Here is a 17940-nt window from a genome sequence, read left to right as displayed (position 1 = left end):
CTCATTTGATAGCGTTTTGTTTCTCTATTTTCACCTGTGCACCTTGAGAATTTTATTAAAATAGATTTGGCACCTTAGAAATCACATTTATTATAATTACCATGATCAATTTCTGTATTAAAAAGTATTGAAAATACAAAGAACGAGGTGATTATAATTATAACTCATCAATACAAAATCAACTATCATATTTGTAATCAATTGTTAACTATCATATTTGTATACAACTTTTAGTGGCAGAGGTTATTATTTTTTGAGAGTATGTATATGCAAAATACTTCAGGATATATTTTAGGATATCTTTTGTTTGCCTTAAGAAATTGGAGGCAGATGCGAGCTGAATTTTTGAACCCCAAGTCTCTATTATCTCGACTTTTGTTTTCAGTTTTATCCAGTTGCCGGAAGAGATTAAAAAGGTCACATGATGAAAGTCGCCTAACTTGTTGTCTGATCTGTCACTCATATGATAAAATTTAAAACATTTGCCCCAAGAAACAAGAAGAAAATAATTTTTCTTTTAAGCACTCATGTAGTAAAATATTAGGTACCGACAAGAAAAGGTCAATTATAGTTCATCAAACTTTTTTTAGGAGTAAGGTCTTTAGTTTTTCTGAAGTACACGTACTGTAGATAGAAAAAGGAAATACTTGAAATTTGCTTTTGTCTTGCTTTTTTTAAACAACTTTTTGGAAGGGTGGGAGAGGGGACTATACTGCATGATTCTATTATGATTCCAATCGTTTGCATTTAATTGAGAAACAGACTATATCTTTGATTAGTTTTCCTCTAGTTAATTCATTAATATGGGTTTGAATGTACCTTTCTAAATGGGATAATTCAAACCAGTTATATAATTAAGAGCTATGATATCCTGATTTACATGTAACTGAATGCACTGAGTAATGATTTTTTTTCTCAATTTCGTTTTTTTGTTTTTTTTTCCTTCAAGGGATGGGTAGGTTGGTTAATTTTTTTTTATGTTAATAGGGGAGGGGGATGGAATGATTGAAAAATAATTGCCCAACAAGTTTTATTTGAAGTTATTTTTTCATAACATTTTCTGTCATGTATATCAAGTTGATTTTAAACCAAAATGCTATAATTTACCCTTAAATAGAAATGAATTTAACCAAAATCATTCTAGAAAAACTCTCAACTTGCATTTTAAATTGGTCTTAGGACCTCAATAATTAAAAAACTTGGGGCTTCACCAGGACATTTGAAAGGGAGAAGGCTGGAGGTGAGAGGAGACAATCTCCCTGTGACTTTTTGTTTGCATTTGAAGAACTTGGGTAACAGATTTTTACTACCCAAATCTCTTGTTCTTATAATCTAATATCTTCCTTTTTCTTAGGCTTTGTTTATGCTTCCACTTTTCAGGCCATAATCAGCGTTTCCAAACGTGATTAGTCCAAAACACGGTTGCGTCCATGCTTACTTTCATTTAAACGCTGTTTCAAAACGCTGATCGTAAACTCACAAAAAGGTGCGTTTGTAAATGTCTTTTGACCAGAATCAGGCTTTCTGGGGAAGTATAAACAGAACCACGATCATAAACGTGTTTAGATGACGTCATTTGGTGCATGCTTCCGGTGAGATGAAAATCCGCGGGCAAATACAGTCGTATTGCTCCATGTTATCTCCACGTAATAACAATCGGGAAAAAAACTTTCGAAAAAAGGCGCGCCCAATTTTACCTCGCTTTACGATGCAAAGCCAGCTGGAGATCATGATTTGCTTTGAAAATGTAAGCATAAACAGCACTCCCAGAACCACATTTACGATCGGCGTTTTGAATCGACGTTTGAAATCGCAGATTCTGTCCTCGCAATGGAAGCATAAACACACCCTTAGTCTTTTTATTCTTTCTATATCTTCCCCATTATTGAAAATCAGTGGGATTGGTTGTTTTCCCCCTTCTTGGATGAAAGTATATTGTTATGTTATCTAACTTTGCCATCCAATGCTTATTATTTGCATGGAATTGTTCGTTTTGATTGGCTATGGAGCAGTGTTACATCAAGTATTCATTTTAAAATAAGATATATCATACGACCTGTATTCTTAAGTCAGGTTTAACTTAGACCATAATGGTCTAACTCTGTGCTAAAATTATTGGAAGCCAAAGGTGTCAAAAATTTTATTAAGTTGTTTCTCATATTTACTGTGCTCTTTCCTGATTCATCGATGGTGAAGACGATCATCTATTTATACTTCCTAGACAATTATGAATGATTTGAGAGCCAAATGAGTTGAAATATGATATCTCCACTGTTAGTGATTTATGTAACAATTGGCTATCCATACTTAAACCTCAACTTTAAACCTGAGTTTAAGTTAAACCCGCCTTCAGAATACGGGCCATTGAGCATAGCATGTGAACTTCATAATGTTTGATATCTCAATCATAACCCCAAAATGCCAGATTATTATTTCCCCTCTAAACATATTTGGTACAGCTGCTTCTTGTAAACAGCCATTTTAATACCAGCTTACAAATCAAAGCATTTTTGTAGGAAAGTTTTTTATCTTTGTTAATTCCATCATCTGTCATCTTAATGAGTTTGTGCATTGTAGGGTCCTCCTCAACCTGCTCTAGAGCATTTTTAATTGAACAGTCATAATTAGATTTCTTGCAATAATAAAGTTATTCCTAATTAAGCATTTAATTGGTATACAGCTTGTACAGATGTAACTCGGGGAGGGAAATAGTTTGTGATTTGTTGTGTAATAGTGACAAGTAGACTTAATAATGAACAATGAATAACTGAATACATGTACATGTTGATACAAGAAGAATATCCTTGTATGCTTTAAACAATGTAATCTAACTTAAAGGTCAAGTCCACCCAAGAAAAATGTTGATTTGAATCAATAGAGAAAAATCAGACAAGCACAGACAATTGGTAGAAAACTTGTACAGATGTAACTCGGGGGAGGGAAGTAGTTTGTGATTTGTTGTGTAATAGTGACAAGTAGACTTAATAATGAACAATGAGTAACAGAATACTTTTACATGTTGATACAAGAAGAATATCCTTGTATATGCTTTAAACAATGTAATCTAACTTAAAGGTCAAGTCCACCTCAGAAAAATGTTGATTTGAATCAATAGAGAAAAATCAGACAAGCACAATGCTGAAAATTTCATCAAAATCGGATGTAAAATAAGAAAGTTATGACATTTCAAAGTTTCGCTTATTTTCAACAAAATAATTATATGAACGAACCAGTTACATCCAAATGAGAGAGTCGATGATGTCACTCACTCACTATTTCTTTTGTTTTTTATTGTTTGAATTATACAATATTTCAATTTTTACGAATTTGACGATTAGGACCTCCTTGCCTGAAGCACAAAATGTTAAAATAATGGAATTCCACGTGTTCAGGGAGGAATGAAACTTCATTTCACATGACAATGACGAGAAAATAACAATATTTCATATTTCATATAATAAAATACAAAAGAAATAGTGAGTGAGTGATGTCATCAACTCTCTCATTTGGATGTAACTGGCTCGTTCATATAACTATTTTGTTGAAAATAAGCGAAACTTTAAAATGCCATAACTTTCTTATTTTACATCCAATTTTGATGAAATTTTCAGTTTTATGCTTGTTTAATTTTTTCTCTTTTTATTCAAATCAAGTTTTTGTTGGGGTGGACTTGTCCTTTTACTGAGGTGATAATGGAGCATTCTAAAGACCGTAGATTGGAGAAAATATGCACTATACAAATACTTTTCTTTTACTACTCCAGCAACGTTTCTATTAAAGGTGCTGATCGTGCATTTACTCAATTTCTATGAAATTTGTTGACAAGTTTATTGGGGGAGGGTCAAAGTTTATTTTGAAGCAGCCATCCTGAGTATTGTGCTATGTCAGGAGAGGCGGCCAGTGTATGTCTCCAGACTAGACTGGTTGCCCCTAGACCTCAACCGGACACCAGGGGCATTTCCTTGCCAGTATCTAGTTTCTGTCGGATAGAGATTAAACAACTGGTTTATGAAAGCTAGTTAGTATTTGGGAATGAGGAGTAGGAGGGGGGAGAAGAAGAGAAAAGGTGTAAGAAGAAGAAAAAAGAAAAGGCACAAGAACAATAATGAAGAGAGAAAACAAAAATGATTTAGAAATGTTAGAGTAGATGAATTAAGAAACGAATAATATGTTCAGAAAAGTAATATCATACAAATGGAAAGATTTGTAAAAATAAAATAAATATCAAGAAGAGGAAAAGGAAAAAGCCAAATAAAAAGATAAATAGAGTATAGAAAATATATTAGATCAGAATTATTTATTCCCTTTTTACAAAAATATCAGCTGAACCATCTGTAGATCTGATTGCTTTGAGGAATGCAACCAGAATGACTTCCTTTCCAAGGTTTCTAGAGGTTAAGATTCCGTCAGATTAAAGGCAATTAATAGGCCTCTGCTAATTAACCTGAGTGTCTGGGTGTCTTATTCTGTGTACAATGTACATGTACGTGCCAAATCAAATTAGCTATCCTAAACTTCAGGTAATGTGCTGACAGATTGGGGGACTTGACAGATTTATTTGGGTGTTTTAATTAGTTTATGATCCGGTTTCAATCAATGATTTTTGTTTTCAGTGCAAGACTTGTGAATCAATAGAAGATTGGACTCCTTTATAAGTTTGGCTGTTTCATAAGTGTTTGATACTCATGGGTTCAAAATAATGATACTTACCGTTGTCACTTGGTGAACAAAATGTTCCAATGTACAAATTAACAAATAAAACCTGTTTGAAATTTCATATCAGCTTTTGACTTATGCACATGATTTTGTAGACTCTGAAAGAACCTTTTCATAGCATTATAGATTCTATATTTTTTCTTAATCAATTTCAACCATTTTGGACACTTAATGTAAATGGCAGCAGAACTATTGAATATTGTGTTAGTCAGCATTTATATTGTCTAATAATATTTTTTAGTGATAGTAAAAAAATTATCAATGGTTGAGTGATTAAGGACTAACATGTTGACAGGAATCTAAGCAATTCGAAAAGAATTCAAAAAGTTAAAAAGAAACATACTTTTGGGAGTGGCACAGTATGATAGTATTCTCTCCTTTTTGAAAATGAAACGTGGCTTTACCCCTTTTGTATGTTAACGTGGCCCCTTGTAACTTTAAGCATGTTAATATTCTAAACATTCAACCAGCAGGTGCAGGACCTGTATTAAGGAACAGTTTACAATTTGTTTCATTTGTTGCTTAGCATTACGAGGTGAAGCCACTTTCAATTGCAGAGCTTGTGCAGGTAAAATAGCACATCGATGATTCAATGTTTTGGCAACCAACCGTAGGGGACCAGCTACAAGTCTTAAAGAGACCCGATGATTACCCGTTCCAATTATGCGAAACAGTTACTTCCGCAGTCACCTTCTCAATTTCCTGTTCCGATCTTCCGGTTGCATTATTGTTTTCTTGATTTTTGTGTCAGCTAAGTTTAGTCAGTGGTTTGGCAGAGTGTGCCTTGTTTTTAGTTCTTGAAGTGTGAAAAATACACTCCCACCTCTTGTTCTAAAGATCTATGTCAAACCCTGGTCTAAAGAGCGCAGTGTCATAGTATGTCCACAGTGTGTACACACTGTGGCAATGTGATTCACATTGTAGAAATGCTCAAATTGAACAGTGTGAAAATGATTTCATATTGTGGAGGCTTTTACATAGTGTGTTCTCATATTGGACTATGGGAAGATGTTTTCACACTGTTAAAATGTCCAGAAGTAACAGTGTGGAGGTAATTTCCCCACTTTGAACACCTCGACAGTGTGAATATTCACATTGAGATTACACACGTACTGTGGACGAGGTGAGAATGTTTCTCACACTGTTAAAGTGAGCAAATCTTTTACACTGTGGATGTCTCTACAATGTTTGTGATTGCAGTGTATTCACATACATGTAGTGGACTGTGTGAAGATGTTTTCACACTTTTGACACCTCTATGGTGTGACTTTTCACAGTTTGTTAATATACATGTAGTGGACTAGATTTATGTGATTTTTTGCACTGTTCAAATGCCTTATTAATTCAAGATTATGAAGAGGATTTTACACTAAACCTCAAGGGTTTGATAAGTATGTGAAAAAAAAAATGTTTGTTAACACTATCCAAATGCTCAAACGTAACAGTGTGAAGGTGATTACACTCTTAACACACTGGGGGATATGTTTTTATCTGACAGTGTAAGTAATGCCAATTCTTAACGGCTGGGCCCCACTTAATGTTGCACGAATGCAGTTTTAATAAAAGGTCTTCTTAGTATTCATGTATATTAAAGTCCATTCTGTATAAATTCTGACTGCATTCTAGGTACATCGAGATTGAGGCCTTAATTGTCACCACGTATCATATCCATCCAACGAATGCCTCACATACAAGTGCAGTCTATGGGAAGGGTATTCCCCCCCCCCCCCCCCAGAAAATGCCTGTAAAAAGAAGGAAATGGAAAAAAATGAGAAGAAAAGTGAAGGGAGTAAAGCAGCTTTTAACTGTATTTTATTTATATTTCTTTTTCTTTCCTTTCATTATGCCATTCCTATATTTTATGACATGGTCTGTCTTATAGGTGTGAGGGGATAATATATGAATGTGTATTATTCCTCTTCAAGATTATTTATTCAATATATCAAGAGTTTGTAATATACAAGAGAAAGAATTGTAAAAGTAAATCATGCTTTCTTTCATTGTATTCCAATTTTTCTCCTTAACTGATGAGTTAACCCCACCGGTGAATTGCTGCCCACGCTCACGTCTACCTCAATTCCTAAAACAAGCATGTAACTGGGTTCTGTCGCAACCCACGCACTGTGACTCAACCGCAAAGAAATCTCTGTCTACCAAAGGGCAACAGACAAGATCCTTCATGAACCTGGGACCTTGTGAATCTTTCAAGATGCCTTAGAATCCATTGGACCAGTTCCACGGAATCCCCCAGAAAGAATTCCCGGCTCGCCCGCTATCCCCCTTCCCCGAAAACAGGTTATGCAACATTAATGTCAGCGATGACACAATGCTTTGGGTTCGTGGGCGATGATGTTGGAGACAGTTCTTTACGAGCGCAGGAAGGGGTAGATTTCCGCCGTTTTTGTTGAGTTAACAGTAACTTTTGTGACAGTTCCTCCCAAAGCGTGGACTGTCATTGAATTCTGTGTAGGCTGCGGGAAGTGATGAGATGTCTTGTCATTAATACATGACTGGTTTTCATCCCTGACAGGATCAAGATGTTCTTTTATTTCTGGAATCTATTCTCCTTTTCATCCAAGAGTTTGACAGATTTGAGGATCTGCCGCCCATCTTACAGAGAGTTGCGATTGATCCGGTCAATCGCAACTATGGAAAGCCAGGAAATTCAACATATAAAATGCCTTTTTGTTAAAAAAATTTCTTGATATGAATGTATATCCATAAGTTTATTAATTTCTTGACAATTTGGTGTGTTCTCCTTTGTTTACAAAAGACATTTTGCAAATTTCCTGTAGAGAAAAATGATGGCACTGATGGAGTTCATAGGGTTACAATTGATTTGATCAATCGTGATTCTTTGTAAGACATGGCCCTTAATTTATTTTGAATCCATGCAATTAAGAGTGTACAATGACTCGTTTACTTTTATATTGTGCCATTTATCATTTACAGTACAGCAACTCGCATTGCATTTGGCGTATCTCGGCTGTTCAAACCTTGTATCTAAAAAAAATCAAGGACAACTATTAAAGGAAAAGAGCCCTGTCATATTAAAGTAGGAACCTTCTTTCATCTAGAAAGATTTCTCTTTGTGAATTAGAAGACTATTTTCAGACAATATTAGGTTTCAACCATTGCAATATTTTAAAAATACAGCTTTTTACTGGACTACTCTCGAATTAGCCAAAAGTTCTTTGAGATACACGATTTTAACATCCAAGCGACGATAAGCAATATGACTTTGTGATTTCTTGCTGATTACCATTGGTAATATCTAAAGGTCATTAACCTATCGGAGTGTGAACCCATAACATCATTTGAATGTCAATACATTATTTTAGTCAACCATACAGTAGATGCCCTTTAGATAATGAAGAAGTGTTTAACCGTGCCAGAAAAATGATGAGGTTGAATAAGGTTCAGACGATGATGATGCAAAAATGTTTTTGATTTCCGTCTGCGATTCATTCTGAAATTTTGGCCTCGGGTGTCTGATGCTATCTCTAGATGAATAGTTTCCTGTAATTTGTACCCAGTAGCTATGTAAGAGAAGGATATGGATGGGACACTTTAGCCAATGCTAAGCAATGTTGTCTTTGATGCTTGAGGATGTGCAGATGCACGTTGCGCCCCAGCTGTTGCATCAGCTGAAGTGGTCATTGGAGGACATTTAAAGAGATCCTTTGATGTCATTGTACTTTTTACAGCATTATCTTACTTTCCTCTTCCAGGGTCCATTACCGCGAAACTTAGCAACTAATTTTCATGGTTTTTTGTACATTGTGGTCAATTTAATCACCTGAAATTTGTTTTATGATCAAGTGGTAAGCCTTGTATTACATGTCCCTGATGTGCGTAAGGTTTTGTTTTATAAATGTGCAGGAATCCCCGCTCAGCTGAGCTCCCTTCCAAACAATGTGAAATATCTGAAAGAATCCACCGCTGTTACCTTTTCATTTCCCAGTAGTCTTCGCTTTCTTTTTATTGACGCTGCAGTCTTTTCTTAAGAAAAACTGCCAGGGACATTTTTTGATATGAAGAAAACATCTTCTAAAGCAAGACAGATGTGTAGAGCCATTTGCTTCTTCCCAGTGACAGATTGTTGTCTTGTTGCATCTGAAGTAGCATTTACTCTGCGCAACATGATTAGACTGGTAAAAAACATCAAAATTCTCTGCCTAGATTATAGGCTAAAGAAACAATTTCTTGATTTAGGAGCTTATTCTTTTGATGTCTGTAGACAACTGCAGCTACCATTATTTCATTTGACAAGTAATATTTCTCTTTTCTTTTCTTCTCTTTGTTTTTGTTGTTTTCAGATGGCGGTGTTTTCAAAAGAACATTCCTAGTTTGCAAGTCAGATATATTCACCTGTGCAAGACCAACTCATCCGGTATATAATTAAGACTAACTTGAATTTGTAATATTTCAATGTATATGTACATTTAAGAAAAGAAGAAAAAAAGTGTCATCCGTTTAAATTTATGGTTACAATCTACATGTATATCACTAATACTTATATGCTAGTATATAGCCCAGATATAGTCACCCAGAATTTCCCCACATAAGTTTGAATGATGTGATGACTGGTACCAAATGAAAATGTGGTGTAAGTTAACCCAGTGTTGACCTAGGTTTAAGTTTTCCATTGTTATGATAATACCACCCAAGAAGAAAGATTGACGCAAAGGAGACACAAGATGAATTTCAAACTTAAAACGCTTTAGGAGAGTTCAGTTCAATGCAGCGAAAGTGAAAATAAAATACTTTTTGAGGAGGGGGAGAGATAAGAATTGTACATTCAAGAATAACCAGACCCTTGACTCTTGATGACACATGCGCCAATGGAGTGTGTATCCGGTCTCGTCCGATATGTCATCAGCAAGAAAAGCCGTTGGGATGGATTTCCTTAATCTTGATGATATTTGCCTAGTTGAGCTGTCCCGGGGCGACATTTGATCTGAAACCCCTTAAGACATACCCTTTTTATACCAGGACCAGGGACCCTCTGGAAACTTTAGCTCCCCATTGCCCCCCCCCCCCCCCTATTCCCATGAGTCCTGTATTTTACACAAAGTTTAGCTCCCCATAAATCAAGATAATTTTCTTGTTCTTTGCTTTAATTTTAACTGTCTTGGTAAAAAGTGTTATCTTCTTTTTTTGTACATTGTTGTAGACATTGTTCAAATTCTATTTCTATTTTTCTTCTTTGTGGTTGAGTCCCTTTTGAGGTGTATTGAGACCCGATAACTCCTTTATTTTCACTCCCTTACATTCTTTAGTCATGCAAGGTCCCCAGATCCAAATAATCTATCTTCGCTTTCTTTCTGTACTTGAATTCAGATTTAGGTGAATGCATTGTCCCCCCCACCCCCACTCCTCCACCCCAGGACTTCACTTGCTTCCAAATCTTGTGGTACAGCCTCCATAATAGCTGCAATGTAATCTCTTCATCCCCCACACCCCTTTCTTCACCATCCCATATCATTCCTTATCCAGTTCAAGAGTCAGAAAGTAAATGCTATATCCAAGCATTCTATTCCACCTCCTCTCTTTCCACCCCCTTCCTTATCCTGTTATTCCTCCCCCACCTCCCTCTTTATCTCCTCTTGGTACTGTTCTTTCGCATCTTCCTCTTCAGCTGCCTCCTCTCCTCATTCATCTTTTCCTCTCCTACTCATTCTCTTCTTTCTTATCTTCCTCCTCTGCCCCTTCGGGGGGGGGGGGGGGTGTACTTAGATTTGGTTTGGATGGGGGTGTTCCATACCCATATTAACGGGTCACTTTGGCTACATGTATAAAAAAGGTACCCATTATTAGGGCTTTATTACAGGGGCAGATCCAGGATTGTTCAAAAGGGGAGGGGCACATTTCCCTGGAAAATTAGACAAGCATAAAAGAAAGAAAGAAAAAAAAGATTATTACCCAAAATGTAAGGTCATTTCGTAATTGCATCTAACACAGTAGAGAAGATAAGACATTAGAGAAGAATATGGACCCATGTTTAAGGCCAGTTTCTAAAAATTGGGGCCAAGTTTAGGGATTTTCCAGCATAAAACCATACCCCATGTTGAGGGATTTCTTCCAAAAAGGCGACCCATTTCAGCAGCATATCTCCGTATGCCTTATTTCCTGAGTACCCCCCCCCCCACCGTGGTCCCTCCTCTGACTCCCTCCTTCTCCTCCCTTTCTTCCTCATCTTATTCCCCTTCACCAATGTTTTCTTCATATCTTCCATCTCCCGTTCACATCCCTGTCCCCTCCCCCTCTATCTTCTTCCTCACCCCTTCCTACCCACCTCCGACAACCTTAATATTCTTTTGTATTTCATTCAATCTTTACTTCCTTCACTTTTCATCTAATCCTTCCCCGTCTCCTTTCCGTCCTCCATCCCAATGCACTCTTTAAAACTTTGGTGGTCTTTCCGAACGTCTACCAGCTCTTAGTCACGGCCGGCCGGCCGGAACATAGTTGTTAAATATAGTCAAGTGATTCACTAGTCAGAGCACTTGACTTTGATTCAAATTCACCAGGGAATTTGGTTTTGTCAGGAACATTTAAGCCAGAAACATTGTTTAAGATTTTTGCTTCACATTGGCATGAAAGTGATGCATGCAATTCAAATTTGTTCTTATTGAAGATCCCATGATGATTATGATATACAAAATGAAAATCAAACTATCTTGAGGTCCCGGAATAAATCACCTTCACGGCCAGGCATTACAAATAGTTGGAATTTATTTTTTAATTGATTTAAGTCAATCTGAAATTGAGAATCACCTTATCTAAATTGTAATGTAGAGACTAGAGATGAGGAGTAATGTTGAGAATAATGGATGATGCAAATTTCATTCTTAAAAAATCTCATTTGACCATGTAATCATTCAGGAACATAATGTCTTTTAAAGGTCCAGGGTTCAATTCCCACCGCAGCACTCATATCCTTTGGACAGGCCTTTATAATTGCCACTCTTCACCCAGGTGTAGTAAATGGTTACCCGGTAAGAAGGATTTCCTTGAATGCTGGGGCGCCCGATCAGGGTAGCCGTGCTAAAGCCGGGGTAATAGTTTGCAGCTCTTAAAAACATCTGTAGTAAGTGCTATATTAATGTTGCATATTATTAAGGTCATCACTACAAGAAATGTGTTTTACCACTGATTAGGTAATCATTTCCTTGTATGAATCAGTTACATTGAAATGTATTTTCTTCCATCTTGTTATTTTTCAGACCAGAATAGCTCTTCTTACTGTGGGAATCGTAGTCAATCTAGCATTGTAAGTTGATTTGTAGTTTACCTTTTAGTGATTGATGATGATGGTGATGATGATGATATTGATGATAATGAAGGTGATGATGATAATGGATTTGCTGTTATTGAATTCATGGGTACAAGTGTATATCTACAGTGTGAGAATCAATTCATGCATGTGTGTGAATTTTATATGATCATATGGGATGTTGAGCTCTTTAGGTATCCTTTGATGTTACCTGAATATCGTCCTTTGTCATTTCTTTCAGGAGTATTCTAGGACTCGTGACCCAACCGATGGACTTTGCCTCCTATCTTCTTGCCATCATGATAGTTAACATGCTCCTGTATCTTTCATTCTACTTTATTATGAAAGTGAGTAGCGGAATATTTGCACTTTTATCTTTAGCCCTTCAATCTTTATTTTTCCAAAGTCACCAAATGGGCTTCATTTTAGTATCAATTTGATTTATATGTTGTTTTTGTGAAGTAATTTCTAATGGGTGGGGGACCTTCAAGTGAATTTAATATAACATAATATGTGCTCTGACTAAACAATCAACACACTTGGCTCATACATTGTAGCATAAAATGTTGATTTGATGATGAAAATCCATCATTTTATGTGAATTTAATATATCATGTGTTCTCTGACAAAAAAAAATCAATGCACATGGATTATACATTGTAGCATAAAATGTTGATTTTATGATGAATATCCATTATATGTTGAGACCATATCAGCTAATATAGGCTTTCATTATAATTACTCTATTAATTTGTTAACCCAAGGTTTGTTGCTCTTTGAACTTTTTCCCACAGCTTATTTGTCGAGAGAAGATCCTCCTGGTTGTTATCATTCTTATAACACTGACGCTCTTTCTTTGGGCAGCAGCTCTTTATTTCTTCCAGATCAAAAACACTGGTTGGCAGGTAATATGATCTATCATTATATCAACAAAGATTTAAAGGAAAATGAACCCTATGGAACAAGTGGGCTTGTGTGGAAACAGAAAAATCAAAGAATAAGATCAAAGCAAGTTTGAGAAAAAGCAGACAAATAATGAGAAAGTTATGAGCATTTGAATATTGCGATCACTAATCCTACGGAGATCCTCCCATTGGCAATGCTCTTTCTTATGCTGATACAAACTCTTTATCTGTAATGTATTCTTTGAAAATCTGCATCACATGCGCTCCTCTTGAAAGAATACATGATCTCTTATATAGATGTGATAAAAGAGGCAGTTTAAGTTAAATATATACCAAGGTAATAGGAGAGTTGTTCACAAGTGACATCACACATCTTTGTCGCATTGCCAATGGGAGGATCTCCATAGCATTAGTGATCGCAATATTCAAATGCTCATAACTTTCTCATTATTTGTCAGATATTCTCAAACTTTCATTGATCTTTTTCTTTCAATTTTCTGTTTTCACACAAGCTTTCTTGTTCCAAAGGTTTCATTTTCCTTTAAGCTTATCCAAATAAAGTGGGACAGATGACTTGTGTTCTTAGAATTATCTGCATTTGCAGTAAATTGTATGTTCTTTGGGTGATTCTGAAGATATAGAGGGGGCTTGTGTCCCTTGCACCTTTCCGCCTGGATACATCTCTGAGATATACTTTTCCCCATCAGTGACATCCTGAAGTCCATATTTGATATTTACTTTACTATCTTCGGTGGATTTTAAAACAGTGATTTGGAACCTAATAATATGATTGACTGAAATCTATCACATAACAAGTAAGTTATTTTAGTTAACAGTAAAATATACTAATGTCTACCTTGTACTGATGACTGGTTCTAGTGACCTGTCATGGTTCTGAGATGAGGATCGTTTATCAACAAGAAGGATCCCCATAACTATCTTATAAACCATGTAATACACATCATTTTGCCAAGGCGTTAGAATAATTACACACACTTGTTGCATGTATAACCAGTACCTCAAATCATGGTTCTGTTTTTGTCCTTGAAATCCCAGTATTCAGCAGCTCAATCCAGGGAACTAAACGCTGACTGTACTATAATGGGGTTTTATGATGGACACGACACATGGCACTTCATCTCAGCGTTAGCTCTCTTCGTTTCCTTCGTGGTGAGTATATTGTACAGCCACCCTGCTCCTTGCTTTAATCTGTTATTCCGCAGGAGACTGAGAATGCACTGAGAATGCGGGCTAGAGCCTATCTTCAATGGGTTGATATGTTGTTTTAGACCCAGTAAAAGGCACCATTTCGTAGCCATCCCAGGGGGGGGGGCACTCAGTATATAATGCATAGTGGGTATGTGGCGCGGAGGGGACCTCCATTTTCACACTCAAATTTCTGTTCCAAGGCATAGCATTTTTGCCTTGTTGAGAAAAAGAACAAAGAAAGCCGCTCCAAGGCATAGCATTTTCTTCTTATCAAGAAAAAAGAAGAGAGAAATCTGCTGCAAAGCTTCGTATATTTTTCGTGACCCTGCCCCGATCGCATTGAATGAGCTGAAATTTTGGTGAAAAGCGGCCGCAGAGCTCCCCCAGTGGAGGCCGCGCTAGCTGCATCATGCACGCATGACCGTTCCATAGGGATGCATATACACTCACACACTGACGATCCGTTCCAAGGACCCCCGTTTTCACAAACATTTGTCATTCCGAAGCCCGTTCCGAGGACCCTCCTTTTTACAATAAGTCCGCTCCAAGGCCCCCGGTTTTTGTCTCGCCCGCAGCACACCCCCACCACTTTTTTGGTCCAGTGCCCCCCCCCCCCCCGCCCCGGGCTAGCCATCCATTATGATCAGTTCCATCACTAGTCCCGATGAAGAAATCAAATGAACCAAATCATGGTTCTTCTCAGCATTAGCTCTCTTTATTTTGTTTGTTGAGTATACAGTCATTGTACTTTTTGCTTTATTCTTTTAACATGTTTTAAACCCAGTAAACTTTGCTATTCTGTAGCAACATTGAGTAGTTGTTCAATCCACTAGTCCCTATGGAGAAATCTACGTGAAAAAATTATACATTTTCTGTCTGATTCTGGCCAAAATGGTTCCAAGACTTCAAAAAAATAAAATTGGCAAGCGATGAAGTAACCAAAGTTCTGCATGGCAACATAGTTGCAATTTGTTGGGGTGGATGTTCAAATTTCCCCCTTCCCCCACCCCAAGTTAAGAAGGGTTAAAGAATACAGAACTCCTGTGAGGATGAAGATAATCTCCCTTACTCAAGTTCTATTATTCACTTCATCTTGAACTCTTTGATTGCTTTGTGTGTATTGTAAATAGAATGTGACTTGAGTCAAAGTTGCCAACTTTGACTCAAGTCACATTCTATTTACAATACATACAGAGTGTATCAAGTCTATTGTTCATACACACACATACACAATCGTGATGTGTGCATCCTATTGTACTGTATACACACAAAGCTTTTCTTTACAATAAACCAATCAAAGGCTATTATGAGCTGAATTAGCAAACTCCCCTCTTTAAAGATAAATTTCCAGTTTTGGTAACGATCGCAAAATGACTTTTTACAGAATCTAATATAACCCAAGTGTCTGTTTGTAATAATAAAAAATATGTGCCAAAGGATTCTAGAAAAAATTGTGTAATTGCTGAGAAATAAGCAAAATAAGCGCGGATTCGGTCACTTCCGTAGGGTCTTTATTCCAGCAATAACAATACACTGTCCCACGTGTGCCTATCTGTGTTGGTGATCTTCAGTGTGAACATTTTTCAGCGTAGATTTCAAGATTTCACAAAGTTCAGTTTATGTAACTACCAGATCGAGATCCTCGATGATTTACAGACAATTAAGCCTTGTTTTACAGACTTTCTCATGAAATCGGTGTTTACTGCAACTACTGGAATTTCTCTTTAAGATCGCACCTTGAGATAAATGTTTATTTCATTCATAGGGTGTTCTTCTCCTTGATGATGATTTGGACCAGACGCCAAGAAACAAGATCCGGGTTTTCTAACTCCAACTACTAAAACCATAAAACCAAAGATGGGGAGCAGTTATGCAAACGTTATTAGTACATGGATTAGAATACTACGAACGGCCTGATATGTTTATAAAGGCCACCGCACACCTTGCGACTAGTCTTCATTCCGATTTTGCAACAAATCACATTTTGGTCATTGTCGACAAAGTAAATGAAAATGATTTAAAGATTAAATAACTGAGATCTGTTACAATTTTGGATGATTGCCAATCTTTTTCCTTTTTATTAAAGACCTAATTACTTTCAAACCGTAGCCAATATTATATTCGCTTTTATTCTTATAGGGATGATAGCATAGTCACAAATCTTAATATAGGTATTTGTACAATGATTTAGAACATTACACAGTAAGATATTCATTGTCTCAATATTAGCATCATATTCTACGAAGTTTTATTCCAATATCGGATTGCAGACTACATGTAATCGGTGTGCAGTGGCCTTTAGACACTTAGAAATGATATCGGTGTCTCCTTCCTCCATCTACCAGAGTTACATATGCACTCTTAAGTGGAGAGAAGTGATACAGGCGAAAATTGATCATTCACTTTCCGGGGCTACTTTTTTAGCTCACCAGACTGAATAATGCTACATTCTATTGGCTCACATTGGACCATTTGAAATTCCAGGGGCCCTGTTTTAGTTTTCAGGAGGGGGGGCAACTTGGGGTTAAAATAGCCCAGAGCCCCCTTCCTTTTTTCCATGATGTGATGTAGACATTAGTATGTGTATTGAACCTCTAAATGAGGTCTGATACAACAAACATCACGTTTTCAAAATCACCTTCATGAATTAAGACTGATGTCATTCCAATACCCCCAAACCTCTTATCATGTAACCTTAATCAATTCCATTTGTTATGAAGTGTAAGAATTCCTGCAATTTTTAAGTTTAATGCCAATATGAATGTTCAAAGTCCATTTCTTTGACCTGTTACATATTATTTACGTCTTGCCATAACATTTTCAGCTGTGACTAGACAATTTTTTCAAAGATATATTGTAAGTAGGCTAATGTTTGTTTTGTTTGCTGTTCAGAATATGAACTTGACTTGTATTATTTCTTGCTAAAATGTGTTTTGATAATCATGAGGCAATTGGTATACTGTATAGTATTAATAGAAAAAAAGAAAATGTTTCTAAGGTACATTATGTTACAGATAGAATGTTATCTTTGCAAGTAAATGTTTTTTTTTTGCTATGAAATCTGTCTTAATAATTTAAATGTGGCAATTGTAGTATTTGGTACAAAAATTTTGTTTCTAAGATACATTGTTCAATGTATATTGTGTTGGAAGTGAAGTAAATGATACATCATGTTAAAAAATATTAGTTGATTATAATAATCTCGAAAACCTTACATGGTGAAAATGTTTTGATGATCTTTAATTATAAGGCAATTGGCATACATGTTTAGCTATTTAATAAAATACCGTTGTGTGTATTTTACATTTAAGAATATATCCATGGTGATGAAGGTTTTATTTTATTCAAAAACATGTGCTCAACTCTAATAAAATCTGAATAAGCTTCATACTTGGAAATATGTTTTGATAATCTTTGATAATTACTTGGATAGTATTTAATTTAGTAAACATTTTTTTCCCTAGAGTGATACACAGTCATATATGTATTCTTACAAAAATGGTTATACCAATATGAATTTTATTGTGGATAGTACATGTGCTCAAATGCATCTTTTTTTTTTAATTGTGAATACTGTTAGTGTAAAAATGATAATTGTGAAGTATTCTCTTTCGATATGCAGTAATTAGGCCCTTTAGAGATCTTATTTACTTGAAAATGTTGATTTAATTTTTTTGTGTGTTCTTTTGATTTTAACACTAGGTGACAAACGATCATTGCTTTGTCTTTTCGCTTGTGTTGATGTTGAAAGGTCAATATCAATGTCATAAACTATAAGTACATGTATCTTTCTTGATTTGATATACATTTATGCATCGCATGCATTTGATA

General features: G+C 36.1%; 1 protein-coding gene across 1 annotated transcript in view; it reads left to right on the top strand.

Moving 5' to 3' along the window:
• The window catches only part of LOC121420452 (SID1 transmembrane family member 1-like), a 41706-nt gene extending 25626 nt beyond the window's left edge, over positions 1-16080 (top strand). The window contains exons 3-8 of the mRNA XM_041615094.1: positions 9036-9109; positions 11946-11992; positions 12237-12342; positions 12790-12900; positions 13957-14070; positions 15875-16080. Of these exons, the coding sequence (XP_041471028.1) occupies positions 9036-9109; positions 11946-11992; positions 12237-12342; positions 12790-12900; positions 13957-14070; positions 15875-15937 (515 nt within the window). The 3' untranslated portion in view covers positions 15938-16080. The remainder of the gene's footprint in view (positions 1-9035; positions 9110-11945; positions 11993-12236; positions 12343-12789; positions 12901-13956; positions 14071-15874) is intronic.
• The last annotated feature ends 1860 nt before the right edge of the window (positions 16081-17940 follow it).

Source organism: Lytechinus variegatus, chromosome 8, assembly GCF_018143015.1.
Source record: "Lytechinus variegatus isolate NC3 chromosome 8, Lvar_3.0, whole genome shotgun sequence".
NCBI lineage: Eukaryota > Metazoa > Echinodermata > Echinoidea > Temnopleuroida > Toxopneustidae > Lytechinus > Lytechinus variegatus.
The sequence above is the reverse complement of the archived record's forward strand: the minus strand, read 5'-3'. Positions and strand labels throughout refer to the sequence as shown.